This window comes from Podarcis pityusensis, assembly GCF_964106645.2.
Source record: "Podarcis pityusensis genome assembly, contig: HAP1_SCAFFOLD_174, whole genome shotgun sequence".
In the NCBI taxonomy this organism is placed as follows: Eukaryota; Metazoa; Chordata; class Lepidosauria; order Squamata; family Lacertidae; genus Podarcis; species Podarcis pityusensis.
In genome coordinates this window covers 60659-79679 of record NW_028293354.1, presented here as the reverse complement: position 1 = coordinate 79679, position 19021 = coordinate 60659, and the positions used below count along the sequence as shown (strand labels likewise).

Sequence of the window (19021 nt, the reverse complement as noted above, 5' to 3'; positions counted from 1 at the left end):
CTGCTCCCTTTTATAATTTTTTCTAGAGTCCAAATTCCCACAGTTGAAAATACATTTGTAAAATTGACTTATTTGCTTTGAAGTAAACAATCATACATTTCCACATACATTATTCTCTTGTAGCATGTGTTGACAAGAAGACTCAGAGCAAAACTTGTCTCACACTTTCAGCATAATGGGATCTGTGAAACTGTACTGTTGCAGGCCATGGAATTTTCAAGTATTTATTGATTTTCAAGTATTCATTCTGAGTTCAAGTAGGCGACATCCACATCGAAATGGTTCACCTTCCAACTTCTTTGTGCAGCAACAGCTAAGAGCATGCGCAGAGTTTCACTTCTGGAAGTCGGAGAATACACTTCCGTGAAATGGACTCCTTTCCTCTGCATGAAACCTCTTGCCTTGTACTCTGGTTCACCTGACTCTGTGGGTTTAAGGCGATAAACCCATCTGCAGCAAACAGCCTGTTTGCCACCCGGCAAATGTGTGAGGGAGAACACACCTAGAGACTCCATTGAGTTCATCTCCTTCTGCATCGCCTCATGCCATTTGCTAGCTTCTTCCTGAGGCAACTTCTGAACATCCTCAAAGGATTCAGGTTCACACCTAGCCACACCAACCCACACACTAGTGGCTTCATACCTGTCAGGTGGCTTCCCCTTGGTTGACCTCGCTGATCTCCTCAGCGCAAACTCTGGGCCCCCCCTCTGACTCACTGGGGCCAGCCAAACCATCCCCTGTCTCAGAGACCTCCCCCTCTGACCTGCTGCGCCTTTTGTGTCTCACAACTGGACCTGTAGGTGAGGACGGCTCAAACTTGACAGAACTGAAGTCTTGGGACTTCTCTTTGGAGGGGTTCTGAGCCTCTCCCTTGGGGACTCCTGTTCTGAACTCTGTGGCTGCGGACTCTGCTCCCCAGCAACAGATTCAGCTTCCTCCTCCTCTTCTTCCTCATCTGAGTCAAACTGCTCTGAAAGAACATCTGGGTTCCCATGTACGCCTTTCCACCCATTTTGCTCACAGAACTCAGCACTTCCGCTAATAAACAGCCGAGACTGATTGCCACTGGGATATGCAAAACGCCACACCTTGGAACCCGGCTCATAGCCTACAAAGATCATCTTCTTGTACCTTGGTTCACCCTTTCTCTGATTGGCCTTTGGGATGTGGACCTAAGCCTCACAGTAAAACACACAAAAGAAATCCACCTTGGGCTTCTTACCGTGCAGCAGAAAATAAGGCATGTCCCCTACACTTGAATTGTACACTCTATTCTGTATGAAGCACACTGTTTTATACCTCTCCGCCCAAAAATGCTGTGGGAGACCAGAGTCATAAAGCATGGCATTAGCGGCTTCCTGCAGCGTTCTATTTTTACGCTCTGCAACACCATTCTGTTGGGGACTGTGTGGTGCTGTTAGCCTGTGGCTGAATCCCTTCTGTCGGAAGAAATTCTGCAGCGCAGAACCGGTGAATTCCGCTCCATGATCACTCTGAAATGAAACAACCCTAGTGGAAAAATGCAGCTCTACTGCTGTGATCCAATCTCTAATCAGTGCAGCTGCTTCACTCTTGTGTCAAATTGTAAACAGCCACGTGTTCTTCGAAAAATCATCAATGATCAGAAGAATGTACTTTGATCCACTTAAAGAAGCTACCTGCATGGGACCACAAAAATCTGCATGAACCAGCTCAAAGGGTTTGCTGGTCTTCCTTTCTGACCTGGGATAAGTACATGTGGTAATGTGCTGGTCCCGGGGGGAGGTTACCGTGAGGCGTGGTCAGAGTCTGGTCCTGGGTCAAGGGTCTGGAGACAGTCCACAAAGGGCGAAGCGGGGTCCGAAGCAAGAAGCCGGGCGTGGTCGGGAACTCCGGAAGAACAGGTCTGGGTGCTGGCAGAAGCAGGTTTCCAATGACGTTCCTCCCGCAACCTGGGACTGGGCTGACTGGCCTTTATCTCCTCTGAGGCCAGGGGCGGTCCTGGCCCACAAGTGACCCGCCTCTCCTGGCCTTAAGGCGAGCACTCCTCCTGAGAGAACCCAGTTCCCTCCGCCTCTCTGCCCTGAGCCTCTGCAGCTCAGGAGAGGCTGGAGGGTTACTGGACCCAGGGGCAGCTTCACCACCCCCTGAAAGGGCTGGGAGAGTTGCACCTGCAGGCAATGGATCCTCAATCACCCCCAGAGCCAGAGGGGATGCATCTGGTGTCTGCTCCTGAGGATCCGGCACAGGTGCAGGCCCTTCAGACTCAAGCCCCTGCCCCAGCTCAGCCGGCCCTGAAGGCGGGGACTCCTGTGCAGGCTGGGACTCCTCAGATTCAGCTTCTGAATCAGATTCCCAGACCATCACACCATCCCCCCCTCCCAGGCCACCCCCCAACCGAGGGTCCCGACACGGCTTGCTGTGGTACGCCGCATGGAAATCATGGAGGCAGGCAGGTGCGTGGACGTTGGCTGCTGGTTCCCAGGAACGGTCCTCAGGTCCATACCCCTTCCAATCTATGAGATACTGCAGCTTTCCCCTGTTCTATCGGGAGTCCAGAATGCATTCTACCTCGTACTCGGGCTCCCCCTGAACCAAAACTGGCTGCGGTCAGGGACGGTTCAGGTGGAACTCTTCAGACGGGGCCACCGGACTCAGAAGGGACCTGTGGAATACCGGGTGAACCTTCAGGGTTTCAGGCAACTGGAGACGGAATGCCACAGGCGTGACCTGGTCCATGATGGGAAATGGGCTGGTGAAGCGGGCGTCCAGCTTCCGCGAAGGCCGGGAGGGGTGGAGGTGGCGAGTAGAGAGCCATACCAGGTCACCGACATGTTGTTCAGGCCCCACCTGGTGGTGGCGGTCGGCCTGGGCCTTGTATGCCTCCTTGGCCTGGCGCAGTTGCTCCATCAATAGTTGTTGCTGAGACTGGAGCTCCTGAAGCCACTCTGTCACCGCAGGGACTGGGGATGCCGGCAGCACATCCGGGAACAACCGCAGATGGTAACCGTAACTGGCCTGGAATGGGGTCTGCTGAGTGGAGGCATTCACCGCGTTGTTGTAAGCAAACTCCGCCAATGCTAGGTGGTCGACCCAGTCATCCTGCTGGTAGCTGCAGTAACACCGGAGGTACTGCTCCAGCACTGCGTTTGCCCGTTCCATCTGGCCATCGGTCTGTGGGTGGTAGGCTGACGATAGACAGACCTCTGTCCCGAGGGTCTGTTGCAATGCTCGCCATAAACGGGATGTGAACTGAACGCCCCGGTCAGACACCACATGCTCAGGTAGGCCATGCAGGCAGAAGACATGCTGAAGGTATAGCTGAGCGGTTTCCTTAGCTATGGGTACGGATGGGCAGGGGGCACAGTGCACCATCTTAGTGAAATGGTCGGAGAAAACCAGGAGGCAGGTACAGCCATGAGACGGGGTAATTCCACCAAAGTCCAGCGAAACCGTGTGCCAAGGATGTGGAGGGACTGGTAACGGCTGAAGTAGGCTGGGGGGGTCACCCAGTAGGGCCCTTGGCCCACCGGAAGACATCACAACCAGTGACGTAGCGAGCCACGTCAGCCTTCAGGCGGGGCCACCAAAACTCACGGCTTATCAGATGGGTTGTCTGATACCGCCCAAAGTGTCCTGCTGCTGGGGCATCGTGGGGCATCCGGAGGACCTCAGCCCGCAGTGGCCCTGGCGGGATGTACAGGCGACCGTGGTGCAGCAGTAGGCCCTGGTGCAAGACCAGCCCCGGATTCTGAGGGCATGACCCTTCAGCCAGTTCCAGGAGTCATTCTTCAGCCCAAGCGTCGACCCACTGCTGTTCCTGCACCCGAGCCTGCAGTGGCTCAGCCTCCTGAGTGGCGGTGGTAGGATCATGGTTGGTACTGCTTGCTATACCGTGTCTGCGATGTCTTCGGGTTTCCGGGACAGGGCATCCGCCTTCTGGTTTTGGGAGCTAGGGATGTAGTGGATCCGGAACTGGAACCGGGAGAAGACCAACGCCCACCGGATCTGCCTTTGGTTCAGCTTGCGGGTGGTCTGGAGGTACTCCAGGTTCCAGTGGTCGGTTCTCACCTCCACCGGGTGTCGTGCCCACTCAAGATGGTGGCGCCAGACCTCAAAGGCCACCTTGATGGCCAGTAGTTCCCGCTTCCACACGGTATAGTTACACTCCGCCGGAAGGAGCTGGCGGGAATAGAAGGCGCAGGGTAACAGTGGCGCATCAGGTCCGTGCTGCTGGGACAAGACGGCACCGAGAGCCGTGCTGGAGGCGTCAGTCTCTACCACAAAGGGTCGAGGGGGATCAGGATGTTGCAAGATCGGCACCCTCTGGAAACAGGCTTTCAACCCCTGAAACGTCTCCTCTGCCTCTTTGTCCCAGGAAAATGACGTCTTGGGGCACAGCAGCTGGGTCAACGGGGTGGTGCAATGAGCATAATCTGCAATGAAGGTCTGGTAATAGTTGGCGAACCCCAGGAATCGCTGTAGGTCCTTGCGGTTCCGAGGTGCCGCCCATTCCCGAACCGCTGCCACCTTCCCAGGATCCATCTGCACCCCATCTGGAGAGAGTCGTGACCAAGGAAGTCCACTGACCGCTGATGGAACTCGCACTTGCTGAGCTTCGCATACTCCCGCAAGCGTTGCAGCACAGTTCAGACATGACCCTCATGGCGAGCCGGGTCACGGGAGAAAATCAGAATGTCATCTAAGTACACCACCACGTACTTGTCTAGCAAGTCCTGGAAGACATGGTTGATGTACCGTTGGAACACAGCCGGCGCGTTGCACAATCCGAAGGGCATTACCAGGTATTCGAACTGCCCATACCGGGTCCTGAATGCTGTCTTCTACTCATCCCCGGCTCAGATCCAAATTAAATTGTAGGCCCCCCGGAGGTCTAGCTTGGTGAACACCTGTGCCCCTTGCACCCGCTCCAGCAACTCTGAGATAAGGGGCAAGGGGTACCGGTCTGGGATAGTAATCTTGTTCAGGGCCCAGTAGTCATGGCAAAGACGAAGCTCCCCACACTTCTTCTTAACAAAGAGCACTGGAGCAGCGGTGGGCGAGGTGGAAGGCCGAATGAACCCACGCTCCAGGTTCTTGCGAAGGAAGTCCTGCAAAGCTTCACGCTCCGGCTCCGTAAGAGAGTATAAGCGACTCACAGGCAGGGGCGCCCCAGGCTGGAAGTCTATGCTGCAGTTGAAAGACCGATGAGGTGGCAGCTGGTCTGGCCCCCGTTGCTCAAACACGTCTTGGTAGTCCTGGTAAACAGCAGGGAATGTTGATGCAGCCTCCTCAGTGGGGGCGGCTGCTAGCTTATCGGACCGAGCATGGGGACACGGGTCTGGGAAGCACACAGTCCGATTGACCCAGTCAATCTGAACATTGTGAGACTCTAGCCAGTCCATCCCGAGCACCAGAGGAAACCGGGGCATGGTAGCAATGTCCAAAGTTCGCACCTCCCGGTGCTGCTGGTGACACAGAACCAAGGGCTGTGTCTCCTGAGTAACGGCGCCCAAGCGCAGGAGCCGCCCGTCAATTGCCTCCACCTGTACCGGTTCCGACTGATCCTGCAGTGGCACCTGATGATGGGTGGCAAAGGCAGAGTCCATATATGAGCAGGTTGCCCCTGAATCCACCAGAGCATGGGTGAGAATCCAGGGCCCGCCAGGGGGGTATAGGCGCACCAGAACCATGAGGTGTCGCAATTCCACTGGTGAGGGCCTCTCTTGCATGGTTTGGGACCCCAGGTATCCAGGGCCTTCGGCTACCAGGGTTGGCGGTTTCCCTGTGGCCAGCATCTTCTTGGGACAGGATCGGGCGTAATGTCCACTCCCACCACAGTAAGGACACAGGTTCCCCTCCCGACGCCGCGTCTTCTCCAAGCGGGAGATGCGAGGTCACACTGCCCCGAGCTGCGTTGGCTCGTCCGGCAACTCGGCTGTGGCTGTGGACCAGCTGGGAAGGAGCTGGGAGCTGGGAGCTGGGAGTGCTGGCGGTCTCGGGCCTGGCGACGGTCCTCCAACCGATCGTCTATCTGCAGGCTCAGCTGAATGAGGGCGTCCAGTGTGGTGGGGCAATCCATTGTGGCCAGCTGGTCGAATATCTTGTCCGACAGTCCCTCAAGATACTGGTGCTGAAGTGCAGAGTCATTCCAAGACAAGTCCTGTGCCAACAGCCAAAATTCTGTGGCGTAGGCGGTGGCTGTGGACTTGTCCTGTCTCAACCGACGAATCGCCCGATTGGCTTGGCTCCCCCTCAGAGGGTTGCCAAACGCAGTCTCCAAGTGGTTACAAAACCCCACATAGTCTGTTAGCAAAGGAGAGTCTTGCTGAAGCAGTGGCAAAGCCCACTTGGCCGCCTGGTCCTTTAACAAACTGATCAAGAAGTGCACCTTGGAGCGATCGTCAGGAAAATTCCGGGCTCGCCCCTGAATATACAGCTTGGCCTGGGCGAGGAACATGGGAAAGCTGGCCGGGGTCCCATCAAATTTCTCTGGCAGGGCCACTGGGTACTTGCCAGAAGCGGGGGCGTCAGCCCCAGGAGCCGGTAAGGCGTCCAACCGCTGCTGAAGCACTGTAACCGCATTGCTTAGCTGCTGAACGGTGTAAGTCAAGGCCTGGTTCTCCTGGGCCAATGCCACCAACACAGCTGCCTGGTCAGCCATGGCTTCTGGCTTTTCCCGAACGCACCCCAACGAAGGGGGAGTGCGAGTGGGCGGGAGCAAACTGCTGGTCCCGGGGGGAGGTTACTGTGAGGCGTGGTCAGAGTCCGGTCCTGGGTCAAGGGTCTGGAGACAGTCCACAAAGGGCGAAGCGGGGTCCGAAGCAAGAAGCCGGGCGTGGTCGGGAACTCCGGAAGAACAGGTCTGGGTGCTGGCAGAAGCAGGTTTCCAACGACGTTCCTCCCGCAACCTGGGACTGGGCTGACTGGCCTTTATCTCCTCTGAGGCCAGGGGCGGTCCTGGCCCACAAGTGACCCGCCTCTCCTGGCCTTAAAGCGAGCACTCCTCCTGAGAGAACCCAGTTCCCTCCGCCTCTCTGCCCTGAGCCTCTGCAGCTCAGGAGAGGCTGGAGGGTTACTGGACCCAGGGGCAGCTTCACCATCCCCTGAAAGGGCTGGGAGAGTTGCACCTGCAGGCAATGGATCCTCAATCACCTCCAGAGCCAGAGTGGATGCATCTGGTGTCTGCTCCTGAGGATCCGGCACAGGTGCAGGCCCTTCAGACTCAAGCCCCTGCCCCAGCTCAGCCGGCCCTGGAGGCGGGGACTCCTGTGCAGGCTGGGACTCCTCAGATTCAGCTACTGAATCAGATTCCCAGACCATCACAGGTAACCTTTGATTGCTTGCACGCTCTGCAATCTAGGAATTTGTCACACCCCTTAAACTTGCACCCCACCGTGTTCTCAGATGCTTTCTTAATGTAAGACCATGAAACATGGGAAAATCTCATGTGCCACAAGTGTAAACCATTGTCATGTGGTGGTACGTTTGCGCACTGCACTTGTGCCTCTTCAGGGGGCTCTGCAACAGCTACATTAGCAATAGGCATTTCCACCACGAACAGTCTATCTCTGCACTCAGCATTGTACAGCTTCTTGCCATCCCTGAAAAAAGAGCACATGTTATTAGCAAGCATTATATCAAAACCGTCAGCAACGAGGGCAGACACAGATAAAGGACAATTTGCTATCTCAGGAACCACGAATGCTTGCACTTCATGATCTATAAAAGAACAATACAAAAAACCAGTCTCAGTTAATTGTCTCTTGGAGCCATCATCCAGTGACACAAAATGTCCACTTTTCACAGACTTGCAGTTTCGAAGCAAACCAGCAGAGGGCATGAGAAAATGCGTGGCTCCAGTGTCCACAACAAAAGACAAAGTAGCTCTTTGGCTGCCTTCCAACGTTGCCATAGAGACGCTGTTCCCCCGACTGGGGCCTTTGCTGTTTCCCAGAGACACCATTGATGCTGTGAGGTGATAGAGAGGCTTCTCCTTGCCTTTCTCACTCTGGCCTCCTTGTTTCCCACGTCTCTGCTGGGAACCAGTTCTCGAACTGCCACTTATCTGCTTTGTTGACATTCCTTTCCAGCCACCATTCCGGTGTCCTTGCATTCCTGGGCCTCTAGAGGACAATTGTGGACCAGCTGTCCACTGCTTCCACAACGAAAACATCTTTTGGAAGCAAAAGCTTTCACACAGTCCTCACTGCTCCGGGCTGCCCCTCCACTCCTTCTTGGGTTGCAGCCTGTGCTCTCTTTCACAGCCCTCTGGCATTTCGATTCCTCATCAATCAATCTCCCACTTATATATTCCAACGTAAGATCATTCAGCGGCATCATCTCCATCGTTAGGTCTAAGTTCTCATAACATCTGTCCAAGGAGCTTAACAACGCATAAGCCTTAAGTTCATCTGGGAAGGGCACATTGAGCTGACGCAGCTTGCTGAAAACAGTCAGCATCTGGACAATGTGGTCACATACCGATTCCCCTGGGGACAGCCTCTTCTCAAACAGAGTACGTATGACATCTTTGCCCTAGCTGTGGTCCTTTGGTGTATTCTAGCCAAAGCAGACCAAATTTGGTGACAAGTTCGCAAACCGTCTATGTGAGGAAGTTGTGATGATTCCATAGCCATCACAACATGGGACATGGCTTTCTGATCCCTCCTCGATGCGCACACTGCCCTCTCTATCTCAACAGCATTTGCACCGGCTCCAGCAGGCACTAGGTCAGCCTGTGTACATTCCCAAAACTGTTTTCCTCCCAGCCAGAAGTACATCTGCCTTGCCCAGTCTTCCCAATTTGAGCCATTAAGCCTTTCAAAAGGCACAGTAAAAGTTCACACTGTTGATCTGCAGCCATCTTCCCCCCAGGGCTAAAGCTTACTCACTCTGTTTCAGCTGCCAGCCCCTCGAAGATGCTTCCTTCAGCTAGCTCCTCTGCTTCACCAGCGAACTCAGAACTGCCTTTGTCCTCTCCAGCAGGAGTTCAAAGCTGGCAGCCTTTCTTGTACTCAATTCTCACACTTGGCAATAAAACATTGGCTTCCATAACCTATTGTAAATAAATCTGCCGTCCAGCTGTTTCCTCTTGCGCACACTCTGAGGAAAAAATGACCTAGGCAGGAAATATTCAGAGACGCAGCAGTTTGCCTTCCATGTGAGGAAAAAGGAGTAATAAAGTCCAGAGACAGCTTCTTCTATCTATAAAGCGTTTATTTACAGCAGTGAATCACCTTCAGAGCTTTCCGACATCCTCTCTGTGCAGAAAGCACTCTCAGACTAAAACCGAAAGCAGCTCACACAATAAAGCCTGTGATGATAGCAATAGCGTCGTGTAGACACTCCTCCCCCCAGATACAGAACATCAAGGAGGTTAACCCTATAACCACCATACTCTACAGGTCTATTGTTCTGTACTGCTCACAGTTAGATTTCATCATCAACCTATCCATACTCAAGATTGTAGAGATGTAAGATGATCCTCTTGAGTCAGGCTAATGGCGCATTCGCGTACGGCAGCCTGTACTCACACTGACCAACCGGATTCCTCTGGGAAACCTTCAAGCTGTATCCAAAAGCAAATGCACTGTCTCCACCGTTGTTTCCTATGGCAGTGAGTGCCATAGTTTATCTATGTACTGTGAAATAATATACCCCCCATTGAATTGGGTTCCCTCCCCCCAAAATTTTGTCTGAATCAGGCCTCCTTGGTGAAATTCAGAGAACTAGATTTCTGCCCTGGTGCTTGGAAAAGATGGCAACAAAGAACCATGCACAGTTCACTGGGCAGAGCATTCGACAAAGCCACAACTGAAAAGTTTTTTTTTCACCAACACAAGTGATGGATCAGAACACTATATTCTTAATACAAATGTGTATTATATATGTGGCAAGTATATTGTTGGACTTTCCACTGACTGTTGGCATCCTTCAGCAAATGTTTGATGAGCAGATAAAATTGATTATTCCTAACCATGATTGGAGAATACAAGTAAACCAGAGCTTAATCAGATTGAAAGTGGAATGAAAGAGGACAGAGAAACTTCAGGTTGCATCTGTATTCCCATAATGGACCTCAGCTTTCTACAATCCAGGCTTAACCTCTGAATTTATTCCTGTTATACAGCTCTTAAAGGGCACAAAGCCACTGCTTTCTCTTAGTTTCAACTGTAAATCAGAGCCTACGTTGCCAGCTTGTACTCAGTCTGGGAGTAAGGCCCATTAAATCTTAAAACACTTATTTCTGAGTAGACATCTGTACTGCTATACAGCAAGGTAACTATGCTTGTTAATGAGTGTCTGTAAGATTATGCCCCCCTTGCAGAAGGTCCAGGTATTCAAGTGGAGACAGGAATGGAAGGAAGTAGGACTAATAAAAATAATAATTTTATTATTTATAATCCACCCATCTGGCTGTGTTTCTCCAGCCACTTTGAGAGGCTTACAGCAGATATAAAAACACAGTAAAACATGGAAATAAAAAGGGAGGGTGGGAGGGTGTCGCTCTTCACCCAGCCTTGCTGCGAGAGCCTCCGGCAACCGCCCTTTTAAGCCTCACTGCCAGGCCAGACGAGACAGCAGCCATGGCTACAGCCAGTAAGGCACTTCCCTCCAGGAGGCACCAGTGAGTGGTCCATTTATACTGCCTTTTGGGTTGGAAAGACCCCTCCCTTTTGAGATCCATCGGCCAAGGAGTATTCCCCTCCAAAGGCCAGCAAATGTGTGTGTCTAGGCTATCGGGGAAGGAGGCTGAGAGTGAGGGAACGCAACTGTCGCCCCTGGAAAAATGGTGAGCAGCCATTGTTCTCATGCCACGTGGTTGATGTGAATCCAGGTCCACTCAGCCAAATTCCAAGATGCTCACAACACCATACTACTTTTTGGAGTCTCCATTGTCTATAAGGTTTTCTATTATGAATTCCTAACTTCTAACTTCACCAATACACCACTGGTCCCTTATTATCTTCTGAAAGGGAATTAAACACAATAGTTTTGGATATGTGACAAACACATTCTCTTCTTCAGTTCCACAGGGGTTCGCAAGCATTGAATAAATAACTAAATTCCAGCTTGGTTATTAACAGGGCTATAATTAAATCTGCTGCTCCTCAAAAATCCCTGCAGACTTTCAGTGGCCACTTGCAAAAGGAACACAAAGGATACTAAAATTAACCAGAATAATTTAAATAGGGTCTGGGATCCACAAGTCTGATCTTACACACTCCCAGATTGCATCGTCTCAGGAAACTTAATTACCATTCAAATGAGACAATTTTTATCTTGGAGTAGCTAATTATAATATTGCCAGAGAAATCATGGGTTCCATGTAGAACAGACAGTTGCCTTCGTATTGAGAATGTTTGTTTTAGTGTTCTTACTGCTGGAACTGATTTTTTACAATGTACGTCTGGCTCACATAGAGAAATGCAGGCTCCAAGGTCCACACCATCCACTTCACACGTATTATCAGCCAGGAGATTTTAACATTGGTGGCATTGTTTACCATGGTGGCTTCATCTCCTCTCCCGCAACATTCGCTGAGGGACCCCCACCAGCGCTGCCTGAAGAGCTTGTGTAAGAACTAAGTCACTCATCCATTACAACAGAGAAACGATCAGACCTAGAGTCACAACCTGAGAGTAATGACTACGGCTGCAAACCTCTACCCATTTACCTAGTAATAACAACTTTGCATTTCAGTGGGACATATGCTGATGCAAAAATCCATAGGAATGTCTTGTGAATTGAGAGAATAATGTAGAAGCTCCCATTTCTTGATATGAAAATAAATATAAATGTATTGAAACGTATGCATGTTTGTGTATGTGGGAGAGCCCTTTGAAAAGCCAATTTTGATAGACTTTATCTAAACTAAAAGTAGAGGTAAAGGGACCCATGACCATTAGGTTCAGTCGTGGCTGAATCTGGGGTTGCGGCACTCATCTTGCTTTATTGGCCGAGGGAGCCGGCGTACAGCTTCCGGGTCACGTGGCCAGCATGACTAAGCCACTTCTGGCGATACAGAGCAGCATACGGAAACACCGTTTATCTTCCTGCCAGAGTGGTATCTATTTATCTATTTGCACTTTGACGTGCTTTCGAACTGCTAGGTTGGCAGTAGCTGGGACAGAGCAATGGGAGCTCACCCCTCCATGGGTATTCAAACCGCTGACCTTCTGATCGGCAAGTCCTAGGCTCTGTGCTTTAACCCATAGCGCCACCCACATCCCTATATTTATCTAAACTACTAGAGTGTTAGTAAGAATGAATTTTTAAAAACCTGTTCTGAAGCTGAATGTTTCATTTTCTGATCTAGGCTAAGGTTTGTTTCAGCACTGAAAGGTACTTATTATGAAGTATAGAATTCAGTGTATTCCAATGACAATCACTGCTTCATGAAAAAGAGGTCACTGCAGGGAAAGACCAGAGACTGTAAGTGTCAGGAAAAGACCTCAGGTGTGTACAGCAAGACGTCCCATTGGCCCCACATTAGCAACCCAACCTTAAAAGATTGGAAAAATGGGACAATAGTAACAACATGGATTTCAGTAGAGACAAATGCACAAATCTAAGATGAGGAACACTTGACTTGCCAGTAGTACATCCACATGTCAAGGTCAAGGGATTTGCATCAACAGAAGTGTAGTGTTCTGATCAAAGGAAGTAATAGTACTGCTCTGTCCTGCTTTGGTCACCTGAAGTCTGTGTCCAGTTCTGATCATTACAATTTAAGAAGGATACATATTAGCAATCTGGAACATATGCAGAGGACGGCAACAAAGGTGGTCTGGAAACCAAGCCTTATGAGGAACGGTTGAGGGAGTTTGGTATGTTTAGCTATGATGAGACTGAGGGGAAATATGATAGCCATTAAAAAATATCTCAAGTGTTCTCACTAGGAAGATGGAACACACTTATTTTCTCTTGCTCCAAATAAGTGTATTAAAGAAATAAGAAAGGAGATTTCAACTAAACATCAGGAAGAACTTTCTTCTGATAAGAACTATTCAATAGTAGAGCAGACAGACTGTAACCCGCCCCCCCAACTCAATATGATTAACTACTGTGTTGATGTGTAAAAGGATACATCTGTTGAAATTCCTGCTGATACAGTTTGCAACTCTCATTCTAGGGTGTTGCCTAAGCTTTACCAGCACATCGTGGCCTTGGCATTTGCAGTCAAGCAGATCAATGAAGACCCTCGCATCCTACCCAATATCACCTTGGGCTTTCACTTATATGACAGCTATAACAATGCAAGGAACACATATCTCGCCACACTGCTGCTTTTATCCGTTGTGGAGAAATTTGTCCCTAACTATATATGTGATGTTGAAAATAATCTGACTGGGGTCATTGGGGGACTTGATTCTGAAATCTCCTTTTATGTGGCCACTGTTTTGGATATCTATAAGATTCCACAGGTAGGACACCTATGTACAATACCTCTATTAGCTTGCATAGAGGAAGAGGCAGGTTCCTCGGCATGAGTTCAGGGTGTATCAGCAGTTCAGGGTGAAGATGAAATTGGAAGGAAAACCATGTACACCACCTTGAGATCCTTGGAAAATAAAGGCGGTACATAATTATAATATAAGCAAACAAACAAACCTGGATAAGGAGAAAGGCTGCAATACCAGGAAAAAAAAAAGTCTCTCGTCCTTTCTTACACACACATCAAGAACACTGATATCCCAAATGCCAATGATGGGAAAGTGGGCTTCTCCCTCACCAGCTGTTTTTGGTTATGCAGCATTTTCTGCTTAGTGTGGAGGGTATCTGAATTGAGTTGCTGGGGAAAGCAGAAAATTGCTTACAGGATAGAAGCTGACAAGTACGTGCCAGTACTAAAATTAGTGATCTGGGCATCTCAAAAAAGCTGCTGGGAAAGGGGAGCAGGAATTGTTTACAGCCAAAAGAACTGATAGGTAGGTGTCGATACAATCATTATTCCACTTTAATGCACCAAACCAATTAAATTCACTGCGAGGTATGGCAAATTGCAGATACATTCCAGTTCTTCAGGAGTACAGTAACAGTAGTGAACAGCTGATTCATAAGTGAAATAAATGTGCAGAAATAAAGTCTGAGAAGAGGCAGCACAGTTTTGCTGTGTGATGGTGTATGTAAATCATGAAGAAGAAAGAAGAATCTCCAGAGAAGAAATGTGATGGTCCCAGTTTTCGGCCCATCTGTATGTGTGTCTTTTGTATAATTGAGAGAGAGGCACACAATCCGTGAAAAGTTGGCAAAGGGCATATTTGACCTAACAGGGTTCACCACATAATGTATATGAATACTGTGAAAGGTATCTACTTTCTTTCTTCTCTTCCTCCATTTACTTTTTAGCTCATTTATGGCTCTGCTCCGGTGATGAATGATAAAAGCCCAGGGCTTCCCTTCTACCAGATGGCAGCCTCAGAAGCCCTTCAGTATGAGGGAATTCTCTCTTTGCTTCTGCATTTCAGGTGGACGTGGATTGGAGTCATTGCAACGGACAATGACAATGGAGAAAGATTTCTGCAAGCCATTTCCCCAATGTTTACCAAGCGTGGTGTCTGCTTTGCATTCCTAGAAAGAATCCCCAATTACAGTTTTATTTCTGAAATTAATGGCATAATACAACAGGGGGCAAGTATAAAGCATAAGATTTTTAGCAGCACAGCTAATGTAATAGTTGCCCATGGAGAATCTTATTCCATGGCAACTTTAAGATGGCTTCCATACCTATCAGAACATGATGACATGACATACAATATAAAAAGTAAAGTATGGATAATAACTTCCCAGGTTGAGTTCACTTCATTTGTCTTTCAAAGGAACTGGGATGCAGGAATATTCAGTGGTGCTATTTCCTTTGAAATTCACTTCAGAAACCCACCAGGATTTCATCAGTATGTTGTGCACAGAAACCCTTCCAGCACAGATGGGGACGGTTTTATCAGGGACTTCTGGCAACAGGTCTTTGGATGTGTATTCCCAGATATCACTTCAGACAGAATGGAGGAGAATATGTGCACTGGAGAAGAGAAGCTGGAGAACCTTCCCGGATCACTTTTTGAATTGAGCATGACAGGCCACAGTTACAACATCCACTGTGCTGTGTATGCCATGGCCCATGCTTTACATGCCATGTCCACATCCAGTCTCAGACAGAGAGGAATGGTGTATGGAGGGAGAGAGAATAATCTGAATCTACAGTTTTGGCAGGTAATAGGCTGAACATCCTCGACTGGTAAAAAGGTAAATGGACCCCTGACCATTAGGTGCCAGTCACGGACGACTCTGGGGTTGCGGTGCTCATTTCGCTTTACTCATCATGGGATCCGGCATACAGCTTCCGGGTCTTGTGGCCAGCATGACTAAGCCCCTTCTGGCGAGCCAGAGCAGTGCACGGAAATGCCATTAACCTTCCCGCCAGAGTGGTACTTATTTATCTACTCGCACTTTGTGCTTTTGAACAGCTAGGTGGGCAGAAGCAGGGACTGAGCAACGGGAGCTCACCTTGACTGGTAGGGACCTGCTATTCCCTCACAAAGTATGAGTTTCTGAAATGTTGTCAGCCTGCTCATTCCTCTCAGAGAAAAAAAGGCATTTGTATGAGAGATGTTTGGAGGCCACTGATATCTTATTGCTTTCACAGATAACAAGTAGTGGTAATAGTCAAGAGAGATGTTCAGCATTCTCTCTATCCCATATACACCAAATGCTGCCTCAGAGCAGGTGGTCACAAACCAATGTTTTGTCTCCTGGGATGAATGTGATAGAGGAAAAGAAGTGTGGTGGGGGCAGAGAAAGGAAGGCTGTAGAAAGGGGAGAGGGAGAAAGATGTGGGAGAGTGACAATTTGGTGGTCTCTGCATCCTTGGACCTGACTCCACTCACAGTTGACTGTATCACCACCCACCACTTGCTCTAGGTCCTGCCCACAGGAAAAAGATACCTCAGTTCTGTATTAGAACTGCAGCCATTTCCAAACAATTGCCTTTTCTGTATTCAATCTAGCTCCATCACTTTCTGAGAAGTATCTCATTTAACAATACTGCAGGAGATGTGGTCTTCATCAACCAGAATGGAGAGGCAGCATCTAGCTTGGATATTATCAACTGGATTATATTCTCCAACCAAAGTTTGCACAGAGTGAGAGTTGGGAGGATATATCCACAAACTCCTTCAGACCAAAAATTAACCCTTGATGAAGATGCCATAACATGGCATAGGTGGTTTAATCAGGTAGGGCCACATTGTTAGATAATTCCAAAGAGATTCAATCTTGCATAAGCAATGATCATTCACCTGCATGTCTACTCACTGTCTTTTAAACTTACTGTGTAAAACATGACCAATGCATCCAAGTACCAGATTAAGATACAAAAGCTTACTGCTAGAAGCCACTCAAGAAGTAAAGGCAAATAATTTATTAAGGAGGATACAAAACAGAAGAACCCTTATACTACAAAATACAGTTAAACTAGGTTAACAGTGCAAATATACCTTAGGGACACACAAGCAGAGAGCCTTCATCTGAATATGGGTGCTTTGATATAGGTCAAATACCAGTTTTCCTATGAAAAGGCCTGGAGACAGGAGTGCAGGGTTTTCCCCCAGCCAATCAGGGCCTCTGCATATATTTTGCCTGCACAAGAGGGTGTACATGGTGAAAGACCATGAAACTATTAAATGGATGATCTTTTTGACCTTGAAGCAATCTTATATCAGAGAGTGCACACAAGTGGTTAGTTGGAGTAACTAAATGGGTTTTTCTTTCTTCTGGAAGACTGCATTGTGAGTTTTAAGTAAAAATAGATATCTATATTAAAATAAACAAAAACATTAGGATATCTTTACATTTAGAAAACACTGATTTTTGACTGAGTTAAAGAGGATGCATTAATAGATAAGCCTAAAGATTTCACCTTTCTTGCTAAAATTTGGAGGAATAGGGTGGTTGGGAAAGGGAGGTATAATAATACCAGAGGAAGAAAATGGGAACCGACAGCAGCAGGTGCAGGAGACCGCTAGTCTTCTAAGTTCATAAGTGGAAGAGGTGGAAGCAGGAGAAGTGGTGAAGATTGAGAGAGTGAAGGAGAGAGCTGAGAGGAAAGATGTAAAGAACAAGTGACTGAGCATTAGGAATGGATACATTAGTCTTTAAAAATGAGTTATCTCAAAATACGTATTCAAAAGTATATATTTTTCTTAACATGCTGAGAATTGTGTTGCAGCATTCCAAGGGGTATTGTAGGTCCTGGATAGCTTCATTAAAATTTATGTATTTGTCTGGAATTTTGGTTGTTTTGGAATTCACCAAGATCGCATTCCTCAAAAATCTCTTATTTGGAACTCTTCCGCATTCTGCTCTTTCATTTATGGAATAGACTCGGCCTCTTTCTCTCTGTACTGAGAGATGTCTTCCAGGATCCAGCAAGAAAGTGAAGGAGGGGCAGCCACCTTGCTGCTATGATTGCATCCTATGTGCAGAGGGGAAGATTGCAAACCAGGATGGTAGGAGAAATAAATAGATACAATAGAGCCTGCTTCTTTGCCTTTAAGATTGTCTAAATTTGTTAATCAAATGAGAATGCCAATGCATTAAGAGTAGTTGGATGGTATGTGGATCAAATCATATCTAGAGGAGGTCTTACCACTCCTTCTGATTTACACAGGCTGCACCCAGGCTGGTGTGTATAAACATGGAAATGTCAATGGCCCTGGCTGTGGCACTTACAGGACAACATAGCTCTGAACCAACTAAATTCAACATTACCGCATTGCAGAGCATCAGACAGTACTAAACATGTGTTTTGATTTAAACACAGCTCTTTCCTTCTCAGACAGAAAGGAAACATTTCAGTAAGCTGATATGATATGAGCTCATTTCTTTACATTTTTCCAGATATGAATGACTGTCATAAATGCGCTGACAAAGACTATCCAAGCAAGAACCGTGATGCATGTCTACCCAAGGATATCAGCTTCTTGTCTTATGAAGAAACTTTGGGCATCAGTTTAGCCTGTTTCTCTCTTTCCCTTTCCTTGATCACAGCTCTGGTACTAGGTATATTTATGAAGCACCACGATACACCCATTGTGATTGCAAACAACCAAAACATCACCTACACTCTCCTCATCTCTCTCCTGCTCTGCTTCCTTTGTGCGTTGCTCTTCATTGGCCGACCTGAAAAGGTCACATGTCTCCTCCGGCAACCAGCTTTTGGCATCATCTTCTCAACTGCTGTTTCATGCGTCCTGGCAAAAACCTTCACTGTGGTTTTGGCCTTCATGGCTACAAAACCAGAATCCAGGATGAGGAAATGGGTGGGGAAAGGACTAGGCCACTCCATTCTCCTTTCCTGCTCCATAGTCCAAGCAGGCATATGTACTCTGTGGCTGGCAATCTCTCCCCCATACCCAGATGTGGACATGCACTCAATGACAGAAGAAATCATACTAGAATGTAATGAGGGGTCTGTGGCCATGTTTTACTGTGTCCTCATCTACATGAGTTGCCTGGCAACTGTAAGTTTTGCTGTGGCTTTCCTTGCCAGGAAGTTACCGGACAGTTTCAACGAAGCCAAGTTTATCACTTTCAGCATGTTGGTCTTCTGCAGTGTTTGGCTGTCCTTTATTCCCTCCTACCTGAGCACCAAGGGAAAATACATGGTAGCTGTGGAGATCTTCTCCATCTTAGCCTCCGGTGGTGGGTTGCTGGGTTGCATCTTTGCCCCCAAATGTTATATAATCATCCTGAGGCCTGAGCTGAACAATAGAGAACAGCTAATAAGGAAGAAAATTTAAAGAAATAATAAACCTGCCCTTTGCTGTCTTCATGCTTTTTTGTCTGTGTACAGTAGAACATTTGGAAATATATGTTCAGCTGCTGCCTTATATAATTTTTTCTAGAGTCAAAATTCCCATAGTTGAAAATTCATTTGTAAAATTGACTTACAGTGGTACCTTGGGTTAAGAACTTAATTCGTTCTGGAGGTCCGTTTTTAACCTGAAACTGTTCTTAACCTGAAGCACCACTTTAGCTA

The 19021-nt window shown here is 48.2% G+C and overlaps 1 protein-coding gene across 1 annotated transcript; it reads left to right on the top strand.

Annotated features, from left to right (window-relative positions):
• Positions 1-13349: 13349 nt before the first annotated feature.
• LOC308469049 (vomeronasal type-2 receptor 26-like) lies at positions 13350-18782 on the top strand (the record flags this gene model as incomplete). Its single annotated transcript, XM_081024366.1, has 5 exons — positions 13350-13409; positions 14335-15195; positions 15990-16217; positions 17363-17489; positions 17881-18782. The coding sequence occupies exons 2-5, from the start codon at positions 14359-14361 to the stop codon at positions 18780-18782; spliced, it is 2094 nt and encodes a 697-aa protein (XP_080880492.1). The 5' UTR covers positions 13350-13409; positions 14335-14358.
• Positions 18783-19021: the final 239 nt, after the last annotated feature.